This window comes from Morone saxatilis, unplaced genomic scaffold, assembly GCF_004916995.1.
Source record: "Morone saxatilis isolate NCDOM2014 unplaced genomic scaffold, NCSU_SB_2.0 Contig16, whole genome shotgun sequence".
Lineage (NCBI taxonomy): Eukaryota > Metazoa > Chordata > Actinopteri > Moronidae > Morone > Morone saxatilis.
In genome coordinates, this window is record NW_023339718.1 from 4,009,030 (window position 1) to 4,030,472 (window position 21,443).

Here is a 21,443-nt window from a genome sequence, read left to right on the forward strand (position 1 = left end):
CTTCTTTTAACAGCCCAGTTTAGTATTTCTTCCACTTTAGTCCTGCCAGTTTAGAGGCGTGTAAATGAATGTCCGTTGACGCATCATAAATCAAAGGTATTGGATATCTTGGAGGAAATGATAGCAACATGAGGGATGCTCCGGCTCACTTGATTGTATCACAGGTGCACTGCAGCCTTCATGTAGGAAACACTTTGACATGTTTGAAATACAGGAATCCTGCACAGGCACACGGATCCTTATACACGTATACTTTCATGCATACATATGCCCACACGACCAACACAAAGCCATACATTCAGAGGCAGCTTGGTATTAACGTTTAATCAAATGTAAAATTGGCCTAGTTTCGAATGTCATATTGACAAGTTAATGTTGGGTGCTGCTGGCTGTGGGCTCTGTCGGCAGGCACTCTGTACAGAGGGATCTTTATAGCTTACCTGGAGAGGATGGAAAGAGTACTCACAGGCTGCAGGGATGTATTGTTGCTGTCAGGTGAAAGGGATAAAGGTTTTTCTCCTCTCACTTTGTGTCCAACCTATAGTGAATTTTTATATTGACACTTTTTTAACCAAGGCGCACTCTAAATCTGTTATAAACCTTCTAGTGCCTGAATGCAATTTTTTTTCCAGTTTTTTGAAGGAATTGACTTCCTGTAAGGATGTGTACTTTTTCACTTACAGCGACAACAGAGCACAATAAACATGTGCTTTTTCCCTCTCATCTGCCACAATGGTTCATGTAGCCTTCAAAAGGAACGCATGGACTGAAGAGTCATATATCCGCTGCCGGCTGGCATTTCACATATTTTTAAATCATCAAATGAATCCAGCCTCTTCTCCTCTTGGATTATCTTAAAGTGTCTGTATTCTTGTACGATTTCTCTCTCGTCTACCCGCCTCTAACCCTCTCGTGGCCACTGTATCTCTGCATAACCATGAACCTCCAAAGCCACAGAGGCAGCTACACCTCGCTGACATTTATCACTATTATTCTCATTCCTGTCTTCCCTTTATCTGACAGTGTTTCGGGGGGAGTTTACACCTTTTTCTCCTCCCGTCACTATCTCTCTGTCTGTTCTGGACAAGGCTGAATTGAAAAGGTCCGCTGGGTATGGGCGTCTGAGGGTGCTTTTCCTCCTACTCTCCCTCCCAACTCCGCAACCCCCACTTCCCACCCTTTGGCTTTTCTCCCTTTGTGCACTTTAACAGAAACATACTGGAACATTTTTCTGTGGAATGTAAAGATACTGATGGACTTACCATACCTGTCTTTGTACTCAAGTTTCTTCTGCCTAACTTGCAGAAGTTCCTGTATAGATCTCTAACTTCACACTTAATAATGTGATATTATAAATAGATATTATAATAATAAAAGGTATCCATGGAAACTCTGTCCATGTGCACTGTTTCTTCTCTTTGCTTTCTGAATCAATGCTGAAATGTTTTCACTGTCTGCGTTGACATTTCGGCTTTTAAATGTATCCATGGCCAGACTGTATTCAGGCTCTGAGCGATTTGCTTTGATTGCAGAGTGGCTAATCAGAGAAATGAAAATGTGACTTGAAGACTCTGGTTTCTCTTCAGGACTCCCTCAGCGGAGGGATTGTGCTTCATGCTGTTATCATTGGAGTCCTTTTTCAGAAATCAGGCCTAAAGAGGCTCTGACCTTAGAGCTGGATGCTTGTTAGAAGTAATTCACTTTAAATGGGTTTCCCTCAGGTTGAGGGAAGAAAGATTCATCCACATTGTTATAAAGGGTTGCTGAGTTCACTATTTGGGGTTAGTTGTAGAGTTTATCAGTTGTTCTGTACTGTTATTTTTATGTATTGAATATAATATGAAATATCAATAAAATATGCCAGTCATTAAGTTTACTCAATAATTGTAAAGGGGTCCCTTAAAGGGACGGAAGGAAATTAAATCACACTGGGATGACATTTGTTTATACCAGTTAGTAAATGCTGAGTAAGTAAGCTGATTCTTACTTGGGAGGTTGCATATCATATCTGCAATCTTATATATATAAAACATTCCTAAAAATATCAGGAAAACTCATCTCTGATGCAATATTCACAGGAAATTAGCTAATTTTACACAAACTTCCTGCAGTTATTTTGTTCACTTTTTACAGTTTATATGTTCTTCTGTACTGTTATGCATTGAATATAATAAAATAGAAATATCCATTAAATATGTCATTTAGTCAGGGGTCCTCAGTTTAGTCGATGATACAACGGGCAAAAGGTCAGGAACCATTGCACTATTGTGCATGTTGCAGCACATGGCTATGGTGTAATTGTGATTTCTCATAGCTTGTTGACACAATTTCATATAAAAATGTGATTTCACAAACTGATATGCATTGTGCATTGTGTATCTTCTGTATGTAGCATGTATGTAGGTTTTGTGGACATGCGAACACATGTAGCGGCGATTATATCGCACAGTCAAGACCATTCGTTGCATATTGATGTTTGTATTAGATTCAGAAAATGTAATCTTGCATGAGTGATTGGGTCCACAACAGTGTGTGCAGGCACAGACTCATGCATGGATGCTCCACTGTACAGTATATACCAAGGACGCTCATACATGTATGCATAGCTATGTGTGTATGTCTGTGTGGCTGTGTGTGTGTGTCCCGGCTTCATTGTGCTGACTGGTTTATTGCTGTTCCAGGTGACAGAGCATGAGAACAGCAGAGTTTCAGGGTGCTGTTTTCAAGCACCACTGAAGCCACAAATTTGATTATTTTTTTTCCTCCACAAGTAGTTTGTAGAGTTTGCATGAGACCCCCTTCACACACACACACACACACACAGCCGCCTGCCATGGACCGAATCTCCTCTGGTTCCACCAGCCTGCATTATACATCTTCATCTGCCATTCTGTTTCCATTCAACATCTCTTGTTACAGTGAATCAGCAGAGTTACGTGCTGCTCTGTTGAGTTTTGTTATGGCCCTTCGTGGTATGTACTCTACATCTTGCTCTATGTATCTTATACATAAAACATACTTAGGCCTGAGCTTCAAATGTTTTGCCAGACATCTATCTGTTGCTCTAATGTTACAATAATACCAAGATATGTCTACAAATATTCGAGCTGAAGAAATTGGACGTGAAAATGTCACTTTATTTATCCCACAAAGGCTCTCTCTCTGTCTCTCTCTTATTCTCTAATCCCCAATGGGTGAGGCAGTGGACACATGGATCCTATCACATCAGGGAGAGATTAAACAAGGACTGTCACAGTGGCACAGCGAGTTTGATAATGGCACAATAGAAGCTCTTTCAATTACAGCTCTTTCTCTAGAGAAATCTGCTTAAAAGGAAACTCCTCCAATAACTTTGTCCTGTGTCTGTTTATTCATTTTGACATTTAAATCTGTCTTTCTTTAACCTTATAGCAGCCTAAATTCAATATCTCTCTAACGTACTCCATCAAGATGAGATGGAGCTCAGACACCTCTGCAAAGAGCTTTTTTAGAGGGTGTAATTAGTGAAGACAGGAGGTGAACAATAGTAGTTTGGATTTGTTGATCACAGACATTTGGAAAGAACATGTGGAAGATGTTGAGAATATTAGTTAAACTATTTGTGTAAACCTGAAAGCACCTGCACCTGGTTTTTTAGCCTTTTTATATTTGCAATGTAGAGTATAATGAAATGATTTATTTTCCAGCTATAGGATCATTGATTGATCGTTTAAAGGGTTAGTTTGGATATTCTCATCCATAGTCAGAATTATGTATGGTAGATGGCGGTCGGCACGTCCCCAGTTTGGAGAAGCAGACAGGAGTGCTAAAAAAGGCTCACTTTAAAAAGAATGAAATGAAAACAGTGTTTCTTCTTGTTCCTACAGTTGGGTGTTTGAGCTCCACTGTGCAGAATGCTGTCTGTGCAGAGTCTGAAACTAGAAGGATGTTTTCAAATGCATCTGGTGAAAGTGGAAAGTTTCTCTGTGCTCACAGAAAATCTAAATTTTAAGGGGCGGGGCCTGCAGCCATGATTTGTGACATCACTAATAGTTTGATGAACTAAAAATGAAGGAAAAGAAATAGGTACTTTAAAGTTAAAGCAAATATTACATTAAGGGAAGACTCAAGGAAGTTTTGTAAATCGGCTGTATATGTTGTTAAACATGTCTGGAGGGGATTTTTAAGTGTACGCTATATTTAGAATATTTTTGCGCTTTATCTTGCTGTCAGACATCCGTTTCTGACGGGGATCTGAAGCTGTGATGTGACTCTCTTCAAAGCCACCAAACTCCTTTGACAAAAACAGTTAGCTTACAGAACACGGGAGTTGCTGGTCTTCTGCTGCCCTGATCAGTAGCACCTAACGTTAGTTTGGATCCAAACTCAAACCACTAATTGATCGAAGCAGCTATATCGATTATAATCGATTATTACCAAAACAAGCCATCACGCTGAGCTTAAAGAATTTAGCAGATCTGGCAAATTAGCATATTAATCAACACTGAAAATAATTGTTCTAATTGTTGCAGAGTAAAGGCTTATCACTGATTTTAAGATGAAATTAGCTTTGAAATATGTATTTGAAATGAAAAATAAAGTGCTTAGCCAAACAGCAAACCAAGAAAGTCATCAGTGAGAACCTTAACAGCGTGTAACTATACTCACATAGAATTTTATACCGAGTATTGTGTTAAATTTGTTGGGAAATTTACTGTTTGGCCATAGATGCAACATTCACCGAGACAGGAAGCAAACAGGGTTTATGGTAATGTCTTTCTTGCCTTCCTGGACACTTTTGTGCTGACGATATTGGCAGTGTATATATTGTCACCAGTCGTCACAATCGCCTCTGTTTTCAATGTCAACGCCTGGTTTGACGTTGTGATTTTGATGTTTAAAAATGCCACAAATAGTATCTTAAACATACATTATGGTGCAAAGCTATTGTGTGTCACTGTGTATCCTCCAGATCTGCTGGTGTCATTGTGATTAATGGGCATCCTGAATGTGCCTAAGCAGCATCCTCTCAGCCAACTCCCTGCTATCCTCAGTGAGTCAGTTGTCAGCCTTCTCGGGCAGCACCTTGTCAAGTCTGATTTCCTTTCGAGTCCAGTCTCTAACGCCACAGGGCCAGCTGCTTCCAACTTTACGGCCTGTTATCTACTGAGCCCCTCTCTATTGCCTTTGGCTGCCCTCCGGTCGTCTGTCTGGCTTCAGATTTAGTCAGAGCTAGTTTACAGATAATTATCAGGCTGAAGCCAGCTGTGTGGCACGCATCCATGGGCCCTTTGTTGCTAATTGAATTAGACCCCATGCTGGAAGTGACAGAGAAATGAACAGTTTCCCCCAGTGAGCCATGTGATTAGCGGACTTGGAGAGGAGAGGTCGGCTCAGGATGGCATGCTGGTGTGTATGGTTGATGTCTGTGACTCAACGTCTGGGCCACATTCACCCTGACACCGATGTTTCTGTCAGGTTTTATTTTATGATGTGTGTCAATGGGGGTCAAGTGCAGCGGACAATCAAAAACACACCGCTGCCAGGCTTTCTATGGGAGGTAAAGAGCCCAAAATGTGCGTTTATTGTTCCCTCTTTTTGCCATCTGCTTTACAACTTATTGGCCAGCTTGATATACAACCAGGAGCAGCTTTGGTTTTTAAGAGTCATCATAAAAATGCCACAAATAAACCATTTTCACCATGAACATTTATTACTTATTACATATTTATTATAGCCACAGCTTTGTGCATGGAACACTTTCACTATTTTTTACTTAAATGCACTACAAGGAGGTTCAGTTTAATACTGATGCCTCTAAATGGCCTACATTAAACAAACAAGACCATAAGTGAAAATATTGGATATTTCTATACAGTTATTCTTAATGCCAGCCACCGGGTCAGATTAATTATGAATCCCACTGCTTTTCTTGCTGAGACACACCCTGTGTAGCATTCAAGTGCTAGGCTTGGCCATATTTTAAAATGGTTTAGTAGAAGACGTGCACCTTTATTAGTTTACTTTTAACTTGCGTTTCTTTTTAACTTATCTTCTGTTTTCAGTTGCAATCCAGTTAGGTTCAGACAGCTTTAGGTTTAGGAACAAAACTACTTTAGGTTAGTTTTAGGAAAATATCATGGTTTGGGTTAAAGTAGACGCTTTCACAATGTTAATCACATGTTAAAAAGCCTTTTTGACAGAAAACTCCTACTCCTGCTTGAATGCTACGCAGGGCGTGCGTTGCCATGAAAAGAAATAATAATACCATAATATTATAATGTGTCAATAATAATAATAATACCGTGTCAAATTCCCATGAATCAGACGAAACAAGGTGGTGAAAACACTACCCTTTTTGTCCACAGGGGCTGCCAGAATCAATACAAAATGAAGTTCCTTTTAGGGGCTATACACACCTGCATATATTCTCCACACGATGCCATACTTTCCATTCATTTCCATGCAAGAGTGTCATCAATTGAAGTAAAAAAAATCACCCAAGTGAAATGATAGTCTTTTCATGTCTTCGCCCTTGTCCTTGATCTCAACTTTGCACTTCCCAAGATCCTTTTGCTTCTCTTCCCTTCACTCGTCCTCATTTTTGTATTGCTGTCACCTTCTCGGGTCTTCTTTTGAAGTTAGATATTTCTGTGTCAAAAAATACAGAATTAGCACCATGTCTGCATGTTAAAATGAAGCAGAATAACTATTCTTACCCTGCACTATACATTCTTATAACCTCAATATTTTGTTGGCCTTTTTATTGTAGGAAGAAATCTAAAAATCTCATAAAATTCATAGCATTCGCAGCTGCTATTAAACTCTGCCAACTGGATCATGCAGGCAGGGGAAAAACTGACATCTCTGAAGGGGAGAAAAAGCTAATAACAGTCAACTTTTCTGTCTTTTCTTGAGGCTCTTTAACTTTGTGAAGGTGGGAGTTCAGTTCCTGTACTTGGTACAGTATAACCAAACCTTTCTGCTGTGCAGTCACTTTCATTCTTTTGCCTGTCTGTCTCCTTGCCTGCATGAAGTGTGTGATGTTTGCCAGAGAAATTTCTCTGCAGCAAAAGTCTGCCTGTGCTGTAGAAAGTAGGCCATTTGGGCTGCTGTCTGACACAGGTCCTGTGTGACGCTCGGCGACTGCGGAGCCCTCGAAGGTTTATTTCTGGACGTTTGGTTCATCATCTGTTAACTTTGTTTGCCTGATAAACCTCGTGGCTGTACCGGAGATTAGCATCTGTCTTTTTTCCACAGCGTTGTGGGACAGTTATGTAAGTCCATGATGTTGTACCACGCCTTCAATGGTTCGGTACCCTGATTGGTACGCTGTTATGAAATGTGACACAAGTTATTTGGTTGTCATCTTAATTATTTATACACACCTCTGTTGGATGTGAAAATTGGGTTGTTGTGCTCTGCTGCGCAACAAATCTTTCATTCTCTCAGAATGAAACTGAATAATATGAGAATGATGTGGAAGTAGTGTCAGACCTATGTGAATATGCGAGCAGCGGATAAAACAGTTTCTATTATTTATTGTTGTACTGTTTTTACTTCCGTATTCATAATTTAGGATGTCATACATTTGCTCTGTTCTTTCCAAGATCTACCACATAAATAGGCACAGTAGACCTATATCTCAGCATTTTGTTCATTTCTATGAAGAAACTAAATTAAATTTTTATTTTTAAAGTTTAGATTATTATTTAAGATCTAAACACTGAAGACCTGAACACAAGCTATATTCACATTGCCTTCACTCTCTGATAAACAGCCTCATACTTCATTGGAAAAGTTCAAACAACTAAAAAGCTAATAGAACAATGAAAATAAAAAACATTGGATCTGTCAACAAAGAAGCCTATTTAGTGTGTACAATTGTTAAAAATGATTTTAAAAAATAAACAGACAGAGAATTATTCACAGGAAACAGCAAAATTCATCCAAACCGCTTGTTTGACACAAACTTCCTGCAATTATTGTGTTTACTGTTTGGGTTCATTGTACAGTTTTTAGTTGTCAGGATTCTGTTTACTCAATAATAGAAAAGGGGTCCCTTAAGTAAAAAGGTTGGGAACCACTGATCTACATGTTACATTCACATGCACTCTCCTCTCCAAATAAAGTACCACTTGGATTTATTCATCCCTCCTCCTCTCTGTCCCTCTCCCTCTCACCATGCTCAAATTACAAGATGCTGTTTTGTGCCGGTGTGCCATAGAGACCACGCATGAAATTTATTGGCCCAGTGTCCCGCCATTTGACACGCAAGACATGGCTAACAGATCCTATGCCATTTCCCATCTCCTCCAGCTCCCGTGTAAAGCTGACCTTTCCAGCCTCAAGGCTATATTTAAACTCTGAGCGCCAGAGACTAATGGCGCCATGGGAAATTTTATTATCAACGCTCTCCATTTGTCTGACTTAATTCAGACCTGCCGTAGATTGTGCCAAAGCATGCTGTATATTTACACTGTGCTACGGCAAACAAGGGCACCGGTGACAAACCCAACCATCAACACCTTAGCGGGGGTGATGCCTGGTGGAGCATTCCTTTGAACCCCGCTTTGAGGAGCAGCCATGAGATTATAGGTTCTATTTACAGTGCACATCACCTGTGGAAAAGTGTGAGAGGAATAAAGAAAAAGACGGCGATATTATTCCACGAAGCAGAGGGTTGACCAGAGAGTCAATCACAAAGGGACTTGACATTTTGAACAATCTCACTTGGTAAAATGTCATACATTTCAGTCACAGAAACATTCATCAGCCCCAACCGTTTGTCGTCATTAGAGCGGACAGTAGGTTGAATGAGGTCACATGAGCACACACATCCACACACTTGTTCTACTCTGGCCGAGCCACCAGCCCAACCATTCACTGACACTCTTTTTTTTTCTGGCAGGTCTGAAATGGGAGTTCAGAGGGTGCTCCAGGTGGATCTGAAAATGGAAAGTTTTCCAGAGCCGCTGGGCAGCCGCTGGATGGCCTGGCAGGTGGAGTACCCGACCAGCCGTGCCGCCACACAAGAGGCTGAGACGGAGATCCGACTGGCGCAGGAGGACCTAGCGGGCATCGTGCCCCTGGCCATGGTGAGTGATGCCACGCAAAGAGACGGCTGCGCGCTCATCACTCAGAATGTGAAATAGTGCTCCCCGATAATGTAGAACACCATATTCTTTTAATTTGAAATTATGAATCTTTGAATTACCATCCTGCATATATTTTCTTTCCGAAATACTTTGCATTGGAAATGGCTGAGAATTTCTGGACTTTTAATCATGACTGATGGGACCCTGAAGGAGAAGAATTCATATTCATGATCTGATCTGGTCTGTTTTTTACAGATACTCAATGAAGGATGAAGTAACAAAAAATATATATTACTAAACATTTGAATAGCAAGTAGGATATTTGCTTCTGTTGCCAAGTTCTGTGACATTGAAATACTGCTGATAAGAATACATTTATATTAATAATATACTGACATGGCCACAATCAAAGCCACACACTGTATCAGCTGCTGCCTGGAAAATAGTACATTTACTTAAAGTCCCTTTCCAGTCAGAAATCAGTTTTTCTTCTTGTTCCTACAGTGTGATGTTTCAATGATGTCTGTGCAGAGTTTATTAATTCATTATCAAAATAGTTGCAGATTGATTTAATAGCTGACAATGACAACTGATCATGACAGTTATAGTTTGTAGTTTTTCACATTTTACATATGAAATATGTGTTCAAGTGTTCATAAAACACAATGTATTATAATAAAAAACATGCATGTGGTGCTGCCCAATTCTTATAGAATAAACAAAGAAACAAACAAAAGAAAATGCTATGGAAATGAATTAAAAAAAATATCCACAATGAATAAAGCACTCAAAGCAAATTATAAATAGCTCTGTCACTACTCAGCAGTATGTCAAATAAATGAATTCTGCCACAACCAGCTACAACATCAATATACTGCATACTATTGCTAATGCACTGGTAATAATAATCCAGGCATATAATATAGTAACACAATAACATGCTGAAAAGGGCCATTCTGCATAATGAGTCCTTATGTACATTCACTGGAGTGGGATTTTGATGGCAGGACTTTTACTGCATTGTAGTATTACTACTTTTACTGAAAGGATCTGAATACCACCACTGCTGCTCAGGTAGAGAAGGCAGAGCTGTTATGTAGGTCTGTGCCCGTGGAGTGTGTTTAGGAGCAGGGCAGGAAGAGAGCATCTGTAGCTCCCAGCAGGCGTCAGATGGGGTCTAGAGTGTGGCTCTGGCCTGAGGCGAAGCTTGGAGCTGTCTGTCTCCCTCAGCGAGGCACAGATACTCTGTTGTGTAGATTAACCAAAGCTGCACCTATAGAACTTCACACAGAGAGCCGTTCACGCATCTCTGCAGCTTTGTTCAGAGACCCGGAGAGCACCGCTTCTGATTTAGATCAAGAACATTCAGGTGAAAAAATGAGCGACATCAAGTGCGTTGCCTAAAGAGAAAGACACGCTGATTACTAAAACAAAAATTGCATTCATTTCTATTTTGGTGCTATGATACATACCTGACTGTTGTGTCAATGTTATTCTCTAAGTATTGCCCGTAGCTGTGTAGATGATAGAAGTGTGTGGGTGGCTGTTCCTGGATTCAGAGGAATGTGGCGCATCCTCACCCACTGATCCATTCTCAGGATAATTGAAGCTGTGTGTTTAATGCCGGAGTATTGTTCCTTTTTCTCACATTGTGTCACTGATGTATTAACACCCCTGCTTGCCTTGCTCTAGGAATATACATTTTGCTCACACATCTTCCACTGACAAGAATTGCAAAGATGATTTGCATGATTATCTCACAAAGGCTCCACTCATAAAAAGAGAATTGACCAAAGAATTTGCTACTCCGTGCTCAATGAAAAACACATTTTAAATCTTTCTTTGATTGATTTGATTTGGCTGTTGTGCCAAAGCCATATCAGAGGAAATAATTCCTTTATTGTTTTTGTATAATCAGTGTAAAATCAGAGCGCACACCCCTCATGCGATCATCAATCAATTCTGAAACTGTCTGCTTCTTCACTCTGAATATTCTGCTCATTTTATGTACAAGAAGAGATTTTATAGCTCACTATAAATCATGTAACTGTTTTTCACAGCAGCAAAAAATCCTTCTCAATTAACCTGATATTACATTATTTGCTAAACTTGGCTAAATCAATTAGGGGCAGGATAATTTAGGAAGGAGCCTCTCAGGAGATAAGATGAATAGTGTTTCATGTGTACTAAAACAGATGATGTACTGTGTGTGTGTGTGTGTGTGTGTGTGTGTGTGATGCTTAATTTCCCCTTTTCCTTACCTTGATTTGCTATTCTGTTCAGAGGGCCTGTCAGTGAGTCAGTGAAGCAGCTGCTATCATGTCAGAGAGTGTGTGTGCGTACAGTGCATTGAAAAGGAGCAGGTTCACTGATCAGGGTATACCTTTGATACCCACATTTCAAACATTTCCATCATCTGACTTTTATTTAAAAGAGGTTGATTGGGACTATTTCCTATGCTTTTGCTCTACCGTAAGACTGCACACATTCTCCCCACTTCTTCTGAGTGCACAGACAACTTCCCAAGGTGCGCGACATCCTCAGCCACCCCATGGTACTTAACACACAACACAAATACTTATACATGCAGGCACATTCAGAACTCATTAACTCTGTCTGTCTTCCTCTGTCCCCTTTTCTCTCCCCTCTCTCTCTTATGCACACACACACACACACACACACAGAGACACACACTCACATAAGGCTTTTGCAATCTGCATGCACCAATATGAGAGAAGCACACAAGCGAGAAAGAGGAAGGCTGAATTAGATTACTTGGGATCACTGTGGCATGAAAGGCCCACAGATAAGTTCCTTTCCCTTCCCCCTGCTACTCTCCTCGCTAGTGGAAAAGAGGAAGTAAGGTAATGTAAGAGCAGTGCCGTCAACCCCCCTTACTCACACACACACACACATACACACACAACACCCCCCCACTGTCACCACGTTGCCTCCACCAAAGGGAAAACAAACTCTGAACACAGAACTGAAGTGACTTTAATAGAGTAGTTCTAACAGAGACTTGAAATGTGAAATGTGGGTGGACAGATATGATAATCACATGTGCAGCAACTGGGAGACCAGGGAAGACTTTTCATGAGTTACTTTAAAGGGAACTCTAATCGTGCAACACTGGAATATCATAAGGGAACCAAACAGAGTAGTGGTCAGTCCTAAAAAAAACTCAAAGATGTCTTCCCACAACATAGACACAGATCCAAATTCATGTTTTTACTATTTCAGCTACGGACTGTTGGCTGTAATCTTGCTCCAGTTTTCTCCAGATGTACAGCAGCAGAAAAAAAGAGCACAAATTGACTGACTATAATACCTTTTTCCACCGTTCAGATTTGAAAGCCTTATACAAGGAAAGGCAGCTTTATATGTTGGTCTTAGATTGACGTGTTGCAGGTTTTTAAGTGACAAGCCTTGTACCCTAAAAACCTGAACTAGCTTATAAACCCAGGGCTTTCCACACGGATATAGAGTAACCAGCCAGTGGGAAAAAGTAGTCCATGCCCACATGGAGAAAAATGTTTGCTGTAAAAGCCCAAATTTGGTGGCCTCTGGCTCATTCTAATGCCACTAGCAATGTATTCATTCTTATATACTTGATCAATCAACAGTTTTCTTATTGAAGAAGTCTGTCAGAATGTTGGTTTCCTTCTGTGTGGCATCTTACCTCTCTCTTTTCTTCTCTATTGATATTACTCCATAACTACTAGGTTCGATTCCAACCTGCATGTTGCATGTTATCAACCCTCTCTGTCTCCCCCCTTTCCTGTCTATCTTTATCTGTCCTTTCAAATAAAGGCATTAAAATTTTTTTTTTTTTTAAAATAAAAAAGTTTAAATGCGTGGTCGGCTGTTTGGCCAGCACCGGGCCGTTATTGTCACCTCTCCCCATAATTGTGCCCTTGGTACAGCTTGTCATAGAAGTGATGTTTAAATTCTGTGGAAATTTCTAAGACTGAGGTTCGGCAGTTACTGATCTGTCAATTTATCCCTGTTGGCAAGGTTTAAACAATACTTACACACCCAGCAGGAAGAAAGCAACATTGACATCCCGTCAGAATCCTCTTTCTCACAACTGGTCGAAGGCAAGTCCGATATTCGTGTTTTTGCCTCTTGCTTCATCCCCTAACTCCTGAGAAAATGATCAGGGTCTCTGAGAGCCAAAGTAATGAGCTGAACATGGCCGAGAGCTGGGGCTGCAGATTGTAGTGTTGATCCTCAGTGGGATCAGCAGTATTGGCAATATTACATCACAGACAGTCGGCGTTAATATCCAGAAATATTGCTTAATGGAGCTTTGAAAGAAATGTAATTGTCTAGCTGCCTTTGTAGTGAGCTACGGTACTGTAACTGCAAGTAAAGATGGACTAAAGGCCGTTTTTAATGAAGTCTGCTTGGTGCCATTGTTATGGATATTGTATTTTTTTGCAATCATTGTTAAGTTCAGTGATGTAGACAGTAAATCAAGGTTACAGATGAAAGGAAAAAGAAAAGAAGAGCAGATGAGAAGGGGAGTAACAGACTCTCAGAGAGAAAAAGGGGGAAACGCGCGGGGAAATTCTCCAATCTTTTTAATCAAGTTGAGAGGAGAGACTTCACAGAGCATGCTGAAGGCATCTGTTGACACAACAGCTCTGTGGTTTTGCTTTAGAAGGTCCTTTCATCTGTAATTAGCACTAATTAGTCTAATAAGCTAGACTGTATTTTGTTGTAATGGAAACGCCGCTGTAATTGTGTTTTGACCAGAAATAATCTCATAAACCGAATGAGGATCCATAACTGACCATGTCTTCTAAAAGTTGTAATGTAATAAAGCTAATGACTATTAGTAATGGGAAGCTTATTTTGGGTTTGATCACATTTATGGCCTATTACTTCAATGACTCCTCAGATCCGCTCCTATGCCCATTTATGGCGCGTTCTAAATTACTGCGCCCTTGCTGGAATTGATTATTATAAAAAGGTCTTTTTATTGCATTTTCCCAGCCAAGTGATGGGCTCTGCCATGGGTGACACCTCTGGGAAAGCAGTAACATCGTTTTGAAAGATGAGCTCTCTTTTTTACCGCTCCCTTTGAAGAGGGCTCCTCCTGTGTGTTGTCACAGACCCACCTGCATTGGGAGGGCTCAGAGCACCGCTCACCACTTTGTCACCAATTTCAAACCGTGAAGCAGGAGTTCTGCAAATGCAGCAATTATTTCAAAAGCACAGAAATGAAAAGAGTACTCAAAAGTTTTAGTCAGTTTAGAACGAAGAAATGCCTCAGAACTCTGTCTGTTGACTGTAATACCGCTTGCCTGCTCGTCTTCTCGTCACCTGCTTTTTTTTAGATCTTTTCCTCTTTTCTCTCCCTATATTTCTCTGCCTGCTCCAGACAAACATACATTAATATATTAACAATGTAGATTAATTGCCTCCCTGGTCACCCTCCGCCTCTTTGTGTTGGCATCCTCCATTTCACTTAAAGTGTGAACGAGCTGTGTGTTTTTTTGGGTCACGTTGAGATGGATCTTAAAGGCAGTAATTGGATGCCTGAGCAGATTCCCCCTGCACAGTAGGAGGCTGGTCCATTATCTTTTACCATCGTGAAGTAATACGCTCCTGTCCGGGCTGCCCTCATCATCATTACCCATGCTGTGGATGCCTGGTGATGGAGAGGGAGCAGGAGGACAGGGCATACATCATATCTGGACTCATCAGTCTTCCTGTTCCAGCCGAGACACCAAACTGTGCTCACTCACACAGGCATCCGCGGGCATAGAGATGAGGAGAAATGAAAGCAGCCGTTTGTATTCACGTACCGCTCCAATGTATCGTTAAACAATACATCATCACCCCAGCCTTCTCTGGCCACTTCTGCTCTCCCATGATAAAGTCATCTATCAACATCCTCCAATGAATGTTTCATTTTACTCCTTTCGATTCCATTCCTTCTGTTGCATTGCACATCTTCTCTGCCAGGCAAGTGGAATCTGCAGGACCATTTATCAAACACATAGTTAGACATACAGACATAAGCACTTGTATGCCAGCTAATCCTGCAGAAATGCCACATGGGCGCAGGTAATATCATGCAAGCTGTTTATCAAAAGAGGGTGTGCGGCACTCCTCGCTTGAAAGCATCTGATTTCAGTCATCTAATATCCTCCGCCACACTGTTCCACTAGTCTCTGTTGCATGCCTCTAGTGTTTTAGTGGCACAGGATAAAACATTCTTTTTTCCACATAGCATGAGTCATACAGTTTACAATAAGGGGCTGATGGATGGACCCCAAGCGAGCAAGCCATTAGCATCTACTACAGCTCAGAGGCTGATGATGAAGTAGAAGTACTAATTGAGGCTGCCGCAGTATACACGTGTGGCATACTACATGTAATGCTAATTAGACAACACATTGTGACAAATGGTCACCTAATCCAGAACACGATCGGAGTTCTTGGCACCGTAACAGTTTCCATGTTGCTTAACTCCTTTCCATCACAGGATGTAAAAAGGGTGTATGGAAGGACTCATTTTCACTGTGACTGAATGTACAGTAGTTCACCCACTCACTTCCTCATTTATTACTGTACTGTTTCGTGACACTTCTGCACACACACGCAGTGGGCGTTATTTTCAAAAAGAACAAATACGCTCAGGTTCAATGATAAATTCCTCCAATGTCACTCAGGAAGGCTATACACACTGAATGTGTTTCTAATTGAAAGGCTAAAAGTGAGTGGGATGGGTTTGTTACCTTTTAAAACACATACTCACACAACTTCTTTTTGTCTGCGGTATGTGATTAGAGCTTTGGATGAATACATTTTGCAGAGCCTGTTTCTGCAAAGCTTTCTCATTACAGTGACATCAATTCAAATCAGAAGAATATCATTCACCACTAAGAAAACTAACCTTTCCACGGTGCTTTCCAAAGCTCCTCCACCAAGTGAGGTCAAATTACTTGTTTACTGTGCTGTGGCAATTCTTAGATAATGACCCTGATGATGTGATTCATCCAATAAACACTGCGTTTGTGTAAAGGTTTATTTTGATTTGCCTACAGAAAATGGCTAAGACCTGTACCCTTTGGAACCACTTAAATTCTAGTTGTCTAGTTGTTCTAATTGAATGCTGTGAACCTACATCCCCGTCGCTGTAGCCCTCTCCGTTCTTCCTAACCCTGTCAGTTAAGGTGAAAATACTTTGTACAGCAAGGCAAAAAATGCAGAGATGAAGTGAAGGGCAGGAACCAGAGTGACAGATCTATCTCAGAGTGACAGAGTAAATGTCCATATCTCACATCTTCCCATAATTGTTAACATCCCACTTCACATTCTGGCCCAGTTCTATTCTCTGGCTTGAATCCTGGCCCACTGAGGTTTGAGAGAAATGTGTGTATTTTTTTAGCAGTAATGGACTCTACAGTGGAGCTGACCTTTGTGTCTGCTGAGAGAGGTCCGCGTCCAGAGGGCAGCTAAGCCAAGCTAAGCCAAGCTAAGCTGGCAGTATGGATCTCGATCAGAGCCGGGTGAAGAAATCAGACAGAGATCAGGAGGTCATCTCCCACAGGCATGGTTGGCTGTTGGTGAAGAACTCTTCATTGATCGGCCAAGTGTAATAGATACCGTGCTGAAATTGAGCAGACTGGCGCAGGCAGGGTTGTTTCCTTGGCTTCTGGCCTCCGGGCCCCGGCTCAATGGGCAAACAGCAGGGGCACCAGTGAGACATCACTGTAGCAGAGCCAGCATCAGTCAAAGCAGCCGCCAGCTCCCTCCCCTGAGCCCCTGCGTCTGTCTCACTCATCTCTAGGTGAGCAGAGAGCCAGTTGTGTCCCTGGTGCCTGACCTTGGTTCTTCCGGAGCTGAGTCTGACTGTCTTTGAAATTCTCAAGGGACACTCACTCCTCCCTCCTGACCCATTGATCTAGATGTATTACAGGTATTGTATTCATGAGAATTGCGGGGGATTTGTCCTATAAACTTAAAATATTGTACTTCCAAGTCCATCCATGTTTTATTCACAAGCTCCTTTTCACAGCATGAGGTGCAATTCATGGCCACTGGGATCCGGCGGGTGGCTCAATCCCTCCAGCACCAGCCCACAATAATTTCTAACTTTAGCTCTCTGTTAATGTACTCATATTATGGACAAGCATGTTTACAAGAGAGACCCTGAAGATGAACTGATGCAGCACAGAGTACTATAACTGCAGTTCATAAACCCACACTATTGTGGGTCACACACAAAATGTCTTCCTTTACAATGTCTATGTCTCTTGTGAAAATAAAACGTTCACAATCTTTGAGATAAAAAATACGTAGATCCTTAGATAGCCTGTATGCATTGTAAAAACTTCCAGTAATTATTATTTGTAGAGGGGATTGGTCATGTCAGCAGTGTGTCATTGTGACAGTTCCCCGCAGTCAAAGTGTACTCGTAAATCATGTGCACTCATAAATAATTTACAGCTGAGAGCAATTCAGTGTGACTAAAACATCAATGCCGTCCATGAACTATTGTGTGAATCCTCTTGCATAACTGACCAAGCAGCTCAGAGGATGAAGAGGGAGTTCTTGATACGTCATTGGTTGCCCTTCGTTTAAAGTTTGTGAGGGCAACAATAGAACATAAATCATTCCACCACTGAGCTCAGGAGTTGGTGTTCAAGTTTATGCAGCACTTCTTCCTTCAGATACTGTGTGAAGGATCATTGCCAAATGTCAAAATTTAAATTCAGATCAGACATTCAGAAGTAAAATGCTTTTTTTCTTTTCTTTTAGTCAGACACTTACAGTAAGTCAAGGCAAAGAGAAGGCTCTTTGGGAGGTTCTATGGGAGATTTACAGGAAGCATCATTTTTATGTCTGTCTGATAAATTCTACCACCAGGAGACCATTAGCTTAGCTTGGCTTTAAGTCTGGAAGCAGGGGGAAACAGCTAACCTAGCTAGCAAGTTGTGGTTTTGCGGGGGGTTATTTGCTGAACTCTTTCTTTGTCGGGTTCAGTGACTTTCTGAAGGTTGTCACGCGACCAGCAGAGACTCTAGGAAGACTGCTTATGGTCAGATAACCTCAGTAAACAACAGCTTTTTTGTATCGATTAAACACACAAGCTAACTGCAGCAGCATATTTACAGAACAGGAATGTTTTCCTAAAATGTTGAACTCTTCCTATACACATACACAAACATTTTAAATTTACAATACAAAAATCTTAATGGCTTAAGAAGAGATTGGAGTGGTGGAAGGAGCTGTGGTAACCTGACAGGTGGTTTATTACAAAGAACCATCTGGGAAGTTGTTATTGGCAAATGTGGGGCAGGAAGTAGGAAAAATACTTGGCAGGTGATTGGATAAACCATCCGTCTATCACTGCCTATCGCAAGCGAGTGTACCATATAACATAGTTGGGGGAAGAGCGAAAAACATCTTTCTATCAAGAAAAGCCTTCAGTGCCATTTTTTGCTATTCTTTCAGTGAAGAAACACTCTCTAGTTCTGATATAACGGATGCTAGCAGTATCTACACTAACCTCTCTAGCAACCTCCATTGTTGTTTTCTCACATTCTCACATCATCGCACACACCTAGCATTAAACCAAACCCATAGCTCATGCTGTAGCTGCAGTAGTTCCTCATATGAAACCTTTTGGTCTAAACCACCTTGGTTGGACACAAGCGCATAGATTGAAGCCAGGCAAGATGAATTCTCACATGATTTTGTGAGCCCAGCTGCCTCGCAAGGTTACATCTTTGGCAGAACATTTGTTGTCGTGAGCTTATCAGCAGAGTCAGGTCATAAGCAGCAGATGGTCTAGTCCAGATGTTTGACTAAAAATGCATTCAAATAGCAAAAATGTCCTATACGTCTAAGTAAGAATAATCAAGAATTTTAGAAGTTTCACCCAATAATGTACTATTGGCCACAATTTACACTCCATAACAGCCCCCCAAAACACATTCACAATCTCATTCATATATTGCCACTTTTGTGTGGTTGACTTCCACTCTGTACATTGACAGAGAATGAAGTGCCCTTTCCCTAATGTCTCTTAATTATTGAATAAGTTAGCCTACCTACTAAAGTGGCCCTCGACATGCCTGCTAATGCCGAGGCACTGATTCATCCTGTCCATGTGATCTTCACCATGATCTCTCATTACCTCTCCTTTTAAAATGACACTTTCTGGAGCGGATCCATTATCAGAGCAGCCATCAAGTTAATCTTCTCCTTACCAGCCACAGCCAACAGTAATGAGCATATCAGATCTCTGACCGGCATGTACCTCAGACCGGGCACCACCACCCACCGGAGATGGTTCTTTGTGTGCAACGTACTGCAGCCACCTTCATCCAGTCAGCCGGGAAGAAACAAGGAATAGGGAAGACAGGGGAGGAAGTGGCTCATTCTTGGAGGACCAAGATGGGAAGAGAAAAGAAGGGAGCAAGGGAGAGACCCTCATTAAAAGGCAGTGTGTTGGCTTCACAACCATCCCAACACTTCAATGCGCTGTCATGCAGTGATGTATCGCTCTGCATGGTGCTACCAAGGCCTTTATTCCCACTCTCCTCCGTGTTTCTCGCTTCTAGCCAATTAAAGGCCCACTGGAATAGAAGAGAGGAAGTGCCACATTGAGCATTGCACAATGTGGAGAGAGAGGCTGATGAAAGGACATGTCTCTTTTAGTCTGCTTAATAGCTTCAGGACACTGTCTGAGTGGCGTTTAATGTCTACAGCATATAATTCACTATCCCTCTACTCACATTTCAGTTTCCTTACACGTACACACACTTTATCACCAGGGGAAGAAAATGTTTATCAGAACTATGAATATTTTATTCACCATAGGTTAGTTGACTATTGGCATACTCCATGGACCTTTTTAATGCATTTGCTCTTGAAATGACATGAAAGATCATAAAGAGACTCATGTCCAATGACAAGTCATCAATTACGGTGGTTTTGGCTTATAGGGTTTTTTACTACCCTGACTTTGGGTTTTATCTGGACAGCTTGTTGGCTTTAGGACGGACAAACAGTACAGTACTAACATGTACACACTATTTACCACCTTCTCTTCTCTGTGCTGCAACCATGAATAATGCAAGCCCTAAAATCCCCAACTCACCACTGTGCTTGACCTGTTCATTTGTTTCAGTAGCCAGGATGGTGGGGTCAGAATGTGGATGTGTTAGTGCAGGGTACTGTAGAAGCAGAGGCTAATCGCAACACCAGGACGGGTAGCTTCGCTACTTCTCATGCTGCCTGTGTCACTCAGGCTGACACCATAAATCTCACTTATTTTCAGATCCAACCGAGACACAGGCAGAAATTACGGCCCAGAGCACATTACCAGCCACAGCAGCGTGCTGAATGCTAACAGAGAGATCCTTGATAAAGCAGACAGGCAGTTCTCCCAAAGATTATTGAACAAAAAGACTCCTATCTGTGAGACTTAAGGGGGCAGATTGGCTTGTAAGTAAAGCACAAACACCAGCATCATCAGTGGAGAATCAAGTGAACTACAAAGCATGCCGCATGCATAGAAACCTCTCTATTAAGAGCATTTTTACAATTAAATATTAATGTCTCTCATGTTCTTTGTCTAAGCATTTCTATATAGATGTTATTATTATTACTTATCTTTTTCACTTGGAGAGGGGAGGGTGGCAAAAAGGGGAAGACAAAGAAATGGGGAGGTACAGAGAAGTAAAGGAGACAAAGATGAGACAAATAGAACTTGGGTCACATAAGCCTCTGTTCTGATCAATGCTCATTTTTACCCATTTCACACAAAGGCCTTTTTAAAGTGCTATAATAGCTATAGGGATTTCACAATTCAGATTTTGTGCACAGCTGTTATGTTGTTACCTCATCACCACTCAAAAACCAATGCTCAAAGGTGATAGGCTACTTGTTTACAATGTTAGGCTATAGCTTCTGCTTCTCCTTTTAGGTTTGATTACCAAACAGCCATAGCAACATGGCAACTGATACTGTATGCACTACTAAAAGTACAATATAAACTCTAAATCTAGGGGCCTTAATGTTACATCTGCATTATTACGTAACCTTGAGGATTCATGTTGTAAAGGGGCCCTGTGAGGGCATTTTTGCCCTGGTAAGGACAACACCTCCTTTTCTTTTTTAAGAGCCTACTGCCCCAAAACTTGGGTACACAATATATATATACATACACTGATCAGCCATAACATTATGACCACTGGCAGATGAAGTGAATAACACTGATTATCCCGTTGGATGGCACCTGTCAGTGGGTGGGATATATTAGGCAGCAAGTGAACATTTTGTCCTCAAGTTGATGTGTTAGAAGCAGGATTTACGGTATGCAATAGTCAGGACCTTTTA

At 41.3% G+C, this 21,443-nt stretch overlaps 1 protein-coding gene across 1 annotated transcript in view; it reads left to right on the forward strand.

Moving 5' to 3' along the window:
- The window catches only part of si:dkeyp-14d3.1 (transmembrane protein 132C), a 121,022-nt gene that overhangs the window by 71,270 nt on the left and 28,309 nt on the right, over window positions 1-21,443 (forward strand). Inside the window, exon 4 of the mRNA XM_035658151.1 lies at window positions 8,891-9,077. Coding sequence (XP_035514044.1) covers window positions 8,891-9,077 — 187 coding nt within the window. The remainder of the gene's footprint in view (window positions 1-8,890; window positions 9,078-21,443) is intronic.